This window comes from Rutilus rutilus, assembly GCF_951802725.1.
Source record: "Rutilus rutilus genome assembly, chromosome: 8".
NCBI classification, from domain to species: domain Eukaryota; kingdom Metazoa; phylum Chordata; class Actinopteri; order Cypriniformes; family Leuciscidae; genus Rutilus; species Rutilus rutilus.
The window spans coordinates 42,552,034-42,564,391 of record NC_140222.1 but is presented as its reverse complement, the minus strand read 5'-3'; the positions used below and the strand labels follow the sequence as shown (position 1 = coordinate 42,564,391).

General features: G+C 34.5%; 1 protein-coding gene across 4 annotated transcripts in view; it reads right to left on the bottom strand.

Annotated features, from left to right (window-relative positions):
- Window positions 1–9,815, bottom strand: part of LOC311295437 (uncharacterized protein) — a 60,502-nt gene extending 50,687 nt beyond the window's left edge. Inside the window, exons 1-7 of one of the 4 annotated variants that reach the window (XR_014628332.1) lie at window positions 9,271–9,474; window positions 8,798–8,843; window positions 8,484–8,519; window positions 7,562–7,620; window positions 6,065–6,098; window positions 4,860–5,340; window positions 4,394–4,546 (exon numbers count right to left, since the gene is read on the bottom strand). Coding sequence is in view for 2 of the 4 variants with exons in the window: in XM_084416811.1 (XP_084272937.1) it covers window positions 4,464–4,546; window positions 4,860–5,340; window positions 6,065–6,098; window positions 8,798–8,843; window positions 9,271–9,334 (708 nt within the window). In the remaining 2 variants the exon portion in view is untranslated. Of the gene's footprint in view, window positions 1–3,883; window positions 4,547–4,859; window positions 5,341–6,064; window positions 6,099–7,561; window positions 7,621–8,483; window positions 8,520–8,797; window positions 8,844–9,270 lie in introns of those variants that run through there. The other 3 variants (XR_014628331.1, XM_084416811.1, XM_084416812.1) reach the window with 3 other exon arrangements.
- Window positions 9,816–12,358: the final 2,543 nt, after the last annotated feature.

Sequence of the window (12,358 nt, the reverse complement as noted above, 5' to 3'; positions counted from 1 at the left end):
TATGTATGGTTTACATATGTTTATAAGGATCTTATGCATAACATGTTCAGTTAACATAATTGTTATATGCATAAAATATTCTTTTGACTCATTTGAGTCTGTACAAAATGTATTGCCAAGACAGCACACCTTGATCAAGCTAAAACACTACTATCAAGTCACTAACTATCCCTATAGCTTTAATGCTTTGAATCTTTTCCACCTGTGCATTTACATATGCCCCTATAATCACCGTATTTTACAGGTAACAAACCAAAGGAAGAAGGCTGCAGCATTGCTGTGTCAACTGTGGTAAATAGCCTACAGGAACATCCTTCATGAAGATAGCTATGTGCGGCAAGCTTAAGCTTTCAAGGTTACCTTTCTCAATTTGCATGGGTCTTGGGTTTGCATGGGTAATTTATCTATATTTGTGTAATTGACAAGTTATGTTTAATTCCCTGTAAAGTAGCAATACAAATGTTCTCTATTTTTAATCACTTTAAGCCCAGTGTCAGTGAAGATGGCGTGGTCAGTGCAATCCTGGTGTTTGTGGGAAATAGAAGGAACCTTGCTCAGCACTACGAAGTGGCCCTGATGACTGAGGTCATTCATCACACATTCATCAACAGTTAGCAGTCAAAAGTTTACGTACGGTTTGCAGAATAAACTGCTTCATCAGGGTAATGCTAAATAAAAAGAGAACATAATTATTGTGATCCCTCTTATTGCTAAAATTATTAACATTTTGCAGATACTGCAAGGTGTATATAAACTTTAAAGCACAACTGTATATCTATCAATTTCATTCATTTGAGCCAAATATAATAATGGACTGGATCTGTTTTATAAACAAAAGTTTTCCTTTTTTTTTTTTTTTTTTTTTTTAAGGTATTTTTTTCTGACTTTTCTGCCTCTTTGGAACATTTCCATTCACATTTACTTCTGGGACATTGACATAAACAGCACTTTCCAACAACTTCAAAAAAATTGGTGACATGATTTTGGATTTCTTCAGTTTTTGTTTTGTTTTTAGACAAACTTATTTTCACTGTAATGCTGGAGTAAGCATTTTGTCCTGTTTAATGTTGGTGCTGTGTAAAGTGTACTATGTTAATATTAGTTTATGTATTAGCCAACATGATCTAACAATGAGTTTTTTTTTTTTTACAGTATTAATCTTTGTTAATATTAGTTAATTCAAATGTAGTTTAAGTTAGTTAATACAATTTATAGTCATTGTTCATGTGAGTTCACAGTGCATTAACTAATTTTAATACACAACTTTTGAATATAATAATGCATTATTAAATGTTGAAATTAACATGAACTAAGACTAATAAATGCTTAAAGTATTATTCATTCTTAGTTCATGTGAACTGAAGTAATTAACTAATAATACCTTTTGTAAAGCATTACCCTTTTGAATCTTAGTGTTGTACATGGAATGATACTTTTCTTCACATTTAGTTTGTATTAATTCATGGGTTGTGTGTTTGAGGTACTGTGTGTTTGCTTCTAAAATGATGTGTGTACTGGTAATCCCTATGTTATGGGGACCAAATTACCCCAAAAGTATAGTAATACCAGTAAATTACATTCAAACAATCTTATAAATCCATGCAGAATGATGTTTTCTGTAAATGCTAAATGCTTTCTGTGATGGATAGGTTTAGGTACCTTTGTATGAGGGAGAAAATGATTGTGCATAATAAGCATCATTGTCCTCCAGACTCTTTATAAATTAGTTAAAGGGATAGTTCACTTTAAAATGAAAAATTCTGTCATCATACTCGCCCTCAAAAGTTGTTTCAAACCTGTATGAATTTATTTCTTCTGCTGAACACAAAGGAAGGTATTTTTAAAAAATTGCTGTAACCAAACAGTTAACTGGTCCCATTGACTTCCATAGTATTTTTTTTTTCCTACTATGGAAGTTAATGGGACCAGTTAACTGGTTCGTTACTGACATTCTTCGAAATCAGCAGAAGAAATAAATTCATACAGGTTTGAAACAACTTGAGGGCGAGTATGATGACAGAATTTTCATTTTAAAGTGAACTATCCCTTTAAGGTGTTGTAACTGTTTATGTATAGTGTTTCTTTGGGGGTATTTTGTGCATCAACAGAATGGTTTTTATGTATTTATTTTAGAGATTTTGTCAGTAAATGTACATAGAGGGTTTTAAATTGAATTTGTGTTGATTGTAACTAGGTTAAAATTTTTCAAATTTGAAATAAATTGATTTATTATTTTTTTTAATTACAAATGTATTTAATTATATAATAGTGTACATGTATATTACATTAAAGTATATTTTAGTCCACATTAATTGCTTGTCAGTATATTTGGAAGTACACTTTTATCATATTTCAAAGTTCAAATAAAAATGTATTAAAGTCCCACTTAAGTTGTTCCAAAAAAAAGCACTCTTAATTTCAACTAATTTCATTTAATTTTAGCTTAATCTGTCATACATTTGAAATCAATTACATGCAATACGTTTGTCGAAAACATTACACTTAATTCACATTTAAGTGTATTGTTAACTGACATTAAAGTATATTTTAGTTCACATGAATTGCTTGTCAGTTCATTAAACTACACTTTAACTATATTTTAAATACACTGAAAGTACTTATTAAATATGTATTAAAGTCCCATTTATGTTTAAAAAAAAATCATTCAAAAGTTCAACTAATTGCATTTAATATGAATTTAATTTGTGATACATTTGAATTTAAATACAAATAAAATGCACTTAAGCGGTGAAAACATTACATTTAATTCACACTTAAGTGTATTGTTAACTGACATTAAAGTACATGTTAGTTCACATTAATTGCTTGTCAGTGCATTGAGCAGTGCACTTTAAATCAATTTTAAAGACACTAGAAGCAATTATGAAAGTAAATATAAAGTTGTATTTAAGTCCCACTTAAGTGGTACCAAAAAATCACTCTTAATGACAACTTATTGCATTTTATTTCAACTTAATATGTGATATATTTCAAATCAATTATACTTAATGTGCATTCAGACCGGTGAAAACATTGCATTTGAGTTACACTTAAGTGTATACATTTAAAGTATATTATTTGTATAATAAGTACACTTTATAAAAGTACACTAAAGTGCTTTTTTTTTCACAAGGGTTACCGGGGGGCCAAATCCTTGTGCTCTGCTTAACAATGGTAAGATATCGGCCAAATCTTGCTCTCAGAAGTCATCCGTTTGTAACCTCATGCACACAGACCCCATTAGACGCCCCAAAAGATCCTCACACAGAAACGTGCGGCTCCGCCCTTCCCTCTGGCAATCTTTACAGAAGCCAAGGCAAGGGCAATACTATCTGCAGCCAATACTAACTCTGATAGAAAGTCAGCAAATTCTTTGATAAAGTCTGTATGGTGCCCTGGTGGCCTGTATACAGTAGCCAGCACAAATCTCAAACGTGATTTATCATTTACACTTTATATTTTTACATTAAGCACCAACACTTCAAAAGAAGTATATTTAAAACTAGATTTCTTAGTGATTTTGAAAATATTACTATAAATTACAGCAACACCTCCCCCTTTGCCTTTCAGACGAGGTTCATGTTTATAACAGTAATCTTGCGGGGTGGACTCATTTAAAGTAATATAATTGTCTGGTTTTAGCCAGGTTTCTGTCAAACACAGCACATCTAGATTATAGTCAGTAATCATATCATTTACAATGAGTGCTTTTGGAGTAAGGGATCGAATATTCAGCAACCCAAGCTTCATCATTTGCTCATCTGTATTATAGCTGTTTTTTATTTGTTGAACATCAATACAATTTTTACCTTTAGATGGGTTTGGACGTTTTTTGGACAGTCTCTATATGATGATATCTAGGTGAAAGAGGCTCTGTGTGATGGGATTTATCTGACCTTGGTGACGCGAGGTCACTAGCAGACGGTCAGTTAAGCCAGTCTGTCTGCTTCCTGACCTGGTGCCCAATTTGTCATTTTTTATTTCTAAGACTATGAGCCAAATTACTAGACTATCATTCGGACGGGGTCCACTACAACAGGCTTGTACTAACAGTGAATGAAAGCAGATGACAAATACGTTATAACCATTATTAAACTAAACCTGTTAACCTTAACACAAGAAGGCTCAATCATTGGTTGACCTTTGTGTACAAATCTGGACACACTCCTTCATATTTAACTACACTCTTAGCACCAGTAGATCTGAATACAATCTAAGATCATGTAGATACAGTGTGTGTGATGTTCCACAAAGTTTGGCAAAACTGCTTTTAGTTACAGTGCTCCAACTTCATGGAATGAGTTGCAAAATCAGCTAAAACTGCAGGTTTTTATTTCACATACTGAATTCAAGTCAGCACATACACTTGCACAGACAATCCATCGCAACAATCCATCAGGGACGCTGGAAAACGTGGAAGGATAATTATCAATTATCTCATCCCTCTTCTCCTTGAAGGGTTTTTAAACCAGCCATGATGTAAAAATGGCATCTAAGGTGATCCGTGACCCTCTGCCATGAAGTTTCTTAAGAAGATCCAGGCATTCTGTCAAAGTTTTCAGAAGACAGTTGATTAGTCACGTTTGAATTTATAGACACTCATAAACAGATTTTGAGAAATGTACTTCATGTAAGGTCATGTTACCATGAAATACACAGCATTTCTTGCTGTTACCATGATATTCTCTGGATGCCCATGAACATTTATTCATTGCTAAACATTCATTGTCAATCCGCTGTGTTTTACACTTTGCTCATCATTGACAATAATAATAATTTTAATTGTCTAATAATTTTACTGAGCTCTATATGTTTTTTAAGCAATGTTATTTCCATTTCGTTCTTGTTGTTGGTCTCACCTTTGGACATAGGTGACCTTTGGGGAAACCAAAGGCTTATTCTTGTGATCAGCTGATCCAGCAGTTTGTATATGTCCTTAGTCGCGTTGCACTCAGCAAACTCTCTGGCCTCTGTGTATAATCTGGGGTCTTCGAAGAACAGTGTGTCTTCGAAGTCCGTCAGCTTGACTTTCAGGGTGTATGGATTGATGAGAACGTTCTTCATGTGTGTTCTTTGATAAACATTATGATCTATGCAGTGCTGCAGCGCCACAACAAGCTGCCAAACGATGTGTTTCACTGTGGATTCCTTCAGGGAACCTCGGTTTGGGTGGTGGAACTCAAACAAGGTAATGCTGCTATGTGAATATTCCAGAACCAGGACGTCTTGATCTTTCAGTATATACATGTCATATAACTGTAGGATATGTGTGCTAGCTGGAGGCTTTTGTAGCATCAACATTGCAGCTGCCTCTCGACTCATAGGTATGGGAAACGCAGGCTAAAGAAAAGAGATAGACAGAAGGTTAGTTGACTCCTAACTAATCTCTAATCTCATAACTGAAGGCCCGGGATACTTCATTTTCCATCTCGTGAGCTTTTCAAAGTAAACCCTTGGGCTGCCCTGACTAAAGAGTAGTCATTCATTCAAGCCAGTAGTTGAGTAATCGCATGTTTATATTAATTTAATTACTTAAACAAACACACACAAATTTCCTTGTTTTAATATTTTTAACTTTTTTTTTTTTATTAAACCTAACATCATAAAGTATGATTTTTTTCTTTTTACTTTGAGGAATGATGAAGCTATAATTGACTCTTAGAAGCATGTAAAACAGCTCCTTGAAAAAAGTGAAATGTAATATTGTAGTTATAAACAAAGGTTTATTTTAGTTCAGATTAACATTTGAGGGCAGTAATTTTATTTATGTCAAAAAAATAAAACCAACGTAATGTAACTTGAAAGCATTATAGCCTACTATTCCTGCCAGTTAGTGTTACTACAGTAAATCCATGGTGAATGTTGCTGATCTGTGGACACTGGATTGTTCATTCATGGCACAATGTTTCTACGTCAGCGCTGTTTGATCCGTTAATAACAGAGAAATATGAATTATGACATTTTCTTAATCTTACACCCCTAATATAAACATACATATAGTCCTTTGGAGACCAATTGTGTTGAAATAACATTGAGACAAAGGAGGTAGAGGACGAATACTCACTTCTCTTGGTAGCTGTTCCGATGAATGACGGATCCTGGCCACAGAAAGATAAAAGAGAGAGGTAAAAGGGGGGAATAAATTAGCATGGGTCACATTTCATTCGTTTTGTCTGGTATCTAAAACTTATGTCTGATAGAAAAATGTGCATCACCAAAAGAAGGAACATGTAGATTAACACAGTGGATCTGTCCAAACGGTTATCGTTTTAATAACGTTGTCATCTGAACAAAGAAAGAACTCTTCCGTTTTTAGTACATTGTTGTTGTGTAAAAGTTCCTTAAGTTTGTGTGTTCTTGACGTCTTTTCTTTTAACCCTGCAGGTAGTTACATTAACGCATCTATTAATAAAAGTTTTACCTGTGGAACTTCGGTATGATGAAAATGTGTGTAATATAGCAAACCCAAACAAATGTTAAATGGAACTCTTCCACCATATCTAGTTTTAAAATGAATCACAGGAACTTGCCATCCTAGGTCACATTACCATAAATATAATATAAAATTACTATAAGGTAAAATTACTTCAGTTAATTTACCATCGCATGCATGTCCCCCTTTGCTAACCCTTTTGTGGAAGGGCTCTTTGTGAAGGGATTTAGATGTTTGCTCGGAACACCCCTTTAATTGTACATTTATTAAATCACATGTAAGGTTTATAAATAATACTAGGTAAAGGAGAGCAAACTGATTCCCCCTTCATTTTATCTACCTTATGCCGACCGAAAGGTATATGATTTTCTTTCTTCAGATGAAAACACATATTTTAGAAAAAATAAACTAGACTTTTAGAAATATTATCCATCTCTTGTGTTTGTGTCAAATAATGCAAGTGAATAGACACCAAAATGCTGAAGGTCGAAAAAGTCCAAGAGCATTGCTCACATGATAAGTGCAGAAAACATCTTGTGTGAACAACACAGCAAGCTGTGAGTAGGCTGTATGAAGTTTCTGGCATATGCACTTGCATTATATTCGCTTAGAATAATGGATAATTAAAAAATATATATTTGTGGAAAGAAAGTCAGATATACATCTGGAATGGCACGAGTGAAGAAAAAAAAGAGATCATTTTTTTAATTTCGGAGTGCATTGTGCCTTTAAAATTGACTGCGGATTTAGATACTGGGTAACACTTTATTTAGATAGTCCACTTTAGACATTCTACTAACTATAAGTAACTTTGCAACTACATGTCAACTATCTGTCATTAGAGTATTAGTAGACTGTCTGCTTAATATTTGCTAACACTCTGTTTTGTTGGTCCCCTAACAGACATTCTACTGACTATAAGTTACTTGGCAACTACAAGTCAACTTATTCTCCTAACCCGAATCCTAACATCTAAACTTAACCTACCAGTCTATTGACTGTCTACTACAGCCTACTAATACTCTAATGAGAGTTAAGTTGACATGTAGTTGAAAAGTTATAGTTAGTAAAATTTCTAAAGTGGACTATAGAAATAAAGTGTAACCAGATACTGCAGTGGATACTTACTAGTGATGGACTTGTTTCTCTGTTGGTGCCTATTCTGCTCCGTAAGTCCAATGCTTGATCTAAAAATATATATTTTTTAAAAAAGTGTGTTAATAGGATTATTGATCGGGTAACATAGGACCATTTTTTTAATGTTCCATAAGTGTTATATAAATCTGGAGAACCCTTACTAAAAATTAACACTGTTTTGCGACACTAACCAAATGGTAATAAATTATTGTAATACGTAAAATAGGAAAGAGGCCACACTATGCATAAACTTTTATTTGCAAAAACACGTTTCGGCGTGTGCCTTCATCAGTTTGCACGCGCCGAAACGCATTTTTGCAAATATAAGTTTATGCATAGTGCGGCCTCTTTCCTATTTTACGTATTACAATTATCCAGGCCAGCACTCTAAAACTTTATTAATATATGCAGTGAAGCCTGCTCCTATACTCACTTAATAAATTATTGTATTAAATCCACCATAAAAACATGGTTTCTACACTATAATAAATAAAACATGGTTAATTTAGCAAATGTCCTTAAATGATTAGTTCACCTCAAAGTTGAAAATTGTGTCATCATTTACTCACCCTCAAGTTGATTTAAACCTGTATGAATTTCTTTCTTCTGCTGAACACAAAGAAAGATATTTTGAAGAATGTCGGTAAACAGACAGACTTGGGTCCCATTGACTTCCATAGTAGGAAAAAAACAATACTATGGAAGTCAATGGGACCCAAGTTACAGACATTCTTCAAAATATCTTTCTTTGTGTTCAGCAGAAGAAAGAAAGAAAGAAATTCATACAGATTTGAAACAACTTGAGGGTGAGTAAATGATGACACAATTTTTAACTTTGAGGTGAACTAATCCTTTAAAAGAACAGCTCATCCAAAAAAAAAAAAAAAAAAAAAAATAGAGTTAGCTTACTCACCCTCATGTTGAAATTTTATGAGATTCTTATGTAGGCCTAGAACCATAATTAAGATATCTTGAAAAATGCCTTTTATTTTTGTCATACAATGAATATAGGCCTAGTTGTTTTATTCCCAAAATTCTTGTGTTTCACAAAAGTAAGTTATAGAGGTTTGAAAAAAATACTTTCATTTTGAAAGACATTTATTTTTGGGTCAGCAAGGCCTGTAAACTCAAGAAGATAAAGCTTGTCTGGAGGGTTTGAACCAGTGCATTTGAGCAGAGTTTACATGTTCTGTCTCTATTTCACGTGTATTTTATGACAATACTCACCGCATCTGAACATCGTGTGGCTGGATAATATTTATTCCCAAAATGCCTGGATCATGAAGGAAACACACACATACACATCAATATTAGTTATTTGTTTTACTTACTAACGGAGACATTTGCAAAAGCTTGCAAAATTGACTCACCAGCTCCAAAACATATAATTACGACTCGTTAATTTAACTGATCGGTTAGCCATCCCGCGATCAACAATGGATTCAAAAGCCTAGTTTGCAGATTCTTATAGTAAGACTTTGACTGTCTAAAGATACAATATTCTCAGTTCACTCGTTGTAAAGCATTTATTTTTTATCATAAAGTTAGACAAGTTAACGTTACACATCCTAGCAGCACATAACATTAATACATTGGGAATACCGTATGCACTAATAATATTGCTCTAATCGCGTTTAGATTCTCAATTTAATACACTATATCTTGATGTAGCAGAATTTGTATAAAATAAAGTTATCTACCTTCCGTAGATTGCAATATGTCCGTTGTTAAAATTCTTTGTCCATTTCCTTGTTTGTTCTTCATTTACACCTAGCAACACCCAGCAACTCGCTCAAAATAAACATTTAGCAGTCCGATGTAAAATAATCCATGTTTTAAACGATGTAAAACCCACAGAATAGGCTAATATTGAAGATCCCGCGCAGCAGCAAACACCGACTCGCTCAACTGACGTTTATTCAAACTTGACTCGTAAAGGCGCGCTTAGTTGTCATTGGCTAGATTCCTGGATGACAGTCAGAATAAACAGAGAATAACCAATCATGCTCAAAACAGCTAGGAGAGACAGCCAATAGTGTGGCAACTAGCCTGACTTCGTCATACTCATATTATAGTCAGAATGTGAGTCTGATACTGCTCCATTAAGCTTTGATTATGGGGCGTGTTTCAACCGAACCAGGAAAGAAAATTCCTCTGCACTCAATTGGATAGGCCTACAGCCAATCACAGCAACAGAGTAAGTGACGTATGTTTTTCATTCATGTTTTCGATGGACAAATGCCTTGATCGCGGTTCTCTGTTCCTCTTTTAAAATGAATGCGCTGTCGATATCATCTATAACAGTCGCGATGACGCGAATCTACACGTTTCGTAAACAAAGTTCGGGAAAAGCACGTTCAAATAATCAATCCAACCAACTTGTCAAACGATTACCATGTCTACACTATCAGCATGAGAGGAAGCATATATATTCACTCTGTCAACTCACCTAACATTCCTTGACAGTTTTCAGCATCCCTCCACTCACTCACTCTCGGCTTGTTCTTCCACAGCCTGGAATACGGGGAGAGTGTGTTCGGGCCGAATACCGAGCCCGCCCTCTCCTCAGACAGCACCCCAAATATGCATTTATTCTATCTGATTTATTTGTAAGTGTGAAATCTGAATTCTCCAGAGGCAGTCATCTTTTATTTTACTGTCTATGCATCTTTGTTGTAAACGAATTCAACCCAAGCGCTCGTTGATGACGTGGATGATTACGTTACTGTTGCTGTCCATCATCGATTAAAGCCCGCCCTGCCGGCAATTTGATTGGCTCGGCCTTCTGGAAGCCGAGCATAATTACTCCTGAATGGATCGAGTCCAGACCGAACTTCCCGTCCAAAAAATGTTGTGGGCGGGGTTCGGGCTGGCACCCAGGCTATGTGGCAACATTGCAATTACAGGAAAATATGAATATATATATATATATATATATATATATATATATATATATATATATATATATATATATATATATATATATATATATATATAATGTGCTATTTATTTGGTTGTATTTGTAGGCTGGCTGTATATTTAATCAATTGGTTAAATTGTTTTTTCATTGCAGTGCATGATTAAAATTAAAGATTAAAAATACTGTAAGAACTTACAGTAACTGACCATATATAATATGTATTTACCACTGTTCTTATAAAGCGCAATTTAATAGAGCAAACAGTGTATTAAACAGAGCAAACACTGCATATATTCATATACAATTCTGTATGTAGATCTATATGAAAATCTAATGAATTGGTATCATGGTGGTGACAGTTACATTCATGACCCATAATGACCCTTTTACACTTTCACAAATTCTTGACCTTTCCTTTAGAAACACTCTTATGCCTAATAATGTCAACATCCTTTTTCACCCTGTGTGGCACTGGTACACAAGCTGTTGGTTTAGAGTTAATCCTCTGTCCAACGCAACACTTTGGTAACATTGGCATAATTATATACAAGTTACAACATAATACCCCGGGTTTCACACTTTCACAGGCAAGACTTAAGCCTGTAGTCCCAGACTAAAATGCATGTTTGAGCAGTATTACCTGAAAGCAACTGACATATCTTATGGCAGTGCCATTGTTTTGTCTCAAGATGCACGCCAGTAATGTTTTTTTTTTTTCTAAGGCACATTTTTAAAAGCTATAATTAAATACCCAAATTGAACTAAGGACAAATCCTGGCTTTATCTAAACCATGTCTGTGAAACTGGGTCTGGGTTAGAAATTAAGGGTTAAGGTTAACCCTAACCCTAACCTTAAGACTTGCCTACAGACTTTTATTTAACAGCATGGTGTTAACTGCAGTGGTTAGGCCTTTAGCATTGCTAAAGGACAAAAATCTTCTCACTGTGACAGTCTGTTTAGTAAAGATTGTTTGTATGGATTGTCCCTAAACTAGAGCTATTGATGCATTCAAAACATACCTGTATCATAAAGATCGTATTTACAAATTGAACATACATGAACGCCGCCACAATGATGAAAATATGAAGCTTGGGATTTTCTTTTAGCCCGATCTTGAAGAGTTATGAGTGTGTCAGTGAGAAACATGTAATACAATACTTGGGTATTTAGCAGTTACATTGTCAGGCTTTTCTATTTACGATGAAGTATGCTAATGCCTGCACATAATATGACAGTATTATAGTATTACAATATAACATGTAATGATACATTTTACAGTGGCTTCATAAATTAATTTAAAACATAAATAGTAAAATAGTAAAACCTCATGAATACAAACTTCCCAGGAGGACTTAAAAGCATCATGTGTGCATCATGAACCCTGTTGGTGTCTGATCAGCAAGATCAATTTAACAGTTAATGATATAGTCCATAAATTAACAGTCAGTTAATTAATTTACAGATATTGTTTGTCATTTTGTTCTGAACTAGTTCTGGCTGTCAGTGGACGTTTAGATTATGGCCGGATTGGACATCTTTATTCACGTCATTTATGGACTGTTTCTGGATGTCAACGGACGTCCAGATTATAGCCAGTATGAACGTCTTTTCTGAACTAGTTCTGGCTGTCAGTAGACGTTTAGATTATGGCCAGATTGGACATAATTACTCAGTGTCATTAATCGACTAATTCTGGCTGTCAATGGACGTTCAGATCATGGCCTGGACGGGCGGACTTGATATCAACCTGTTTTGTACGTCCACAGACGGAGACTTGCTCAGTGGGTATTAGCCTATATTTTTGTATTTTAATAATTGCATAATTACTTTGTGCACTGTAATGTCAGAGTCACCACACTAGAACATG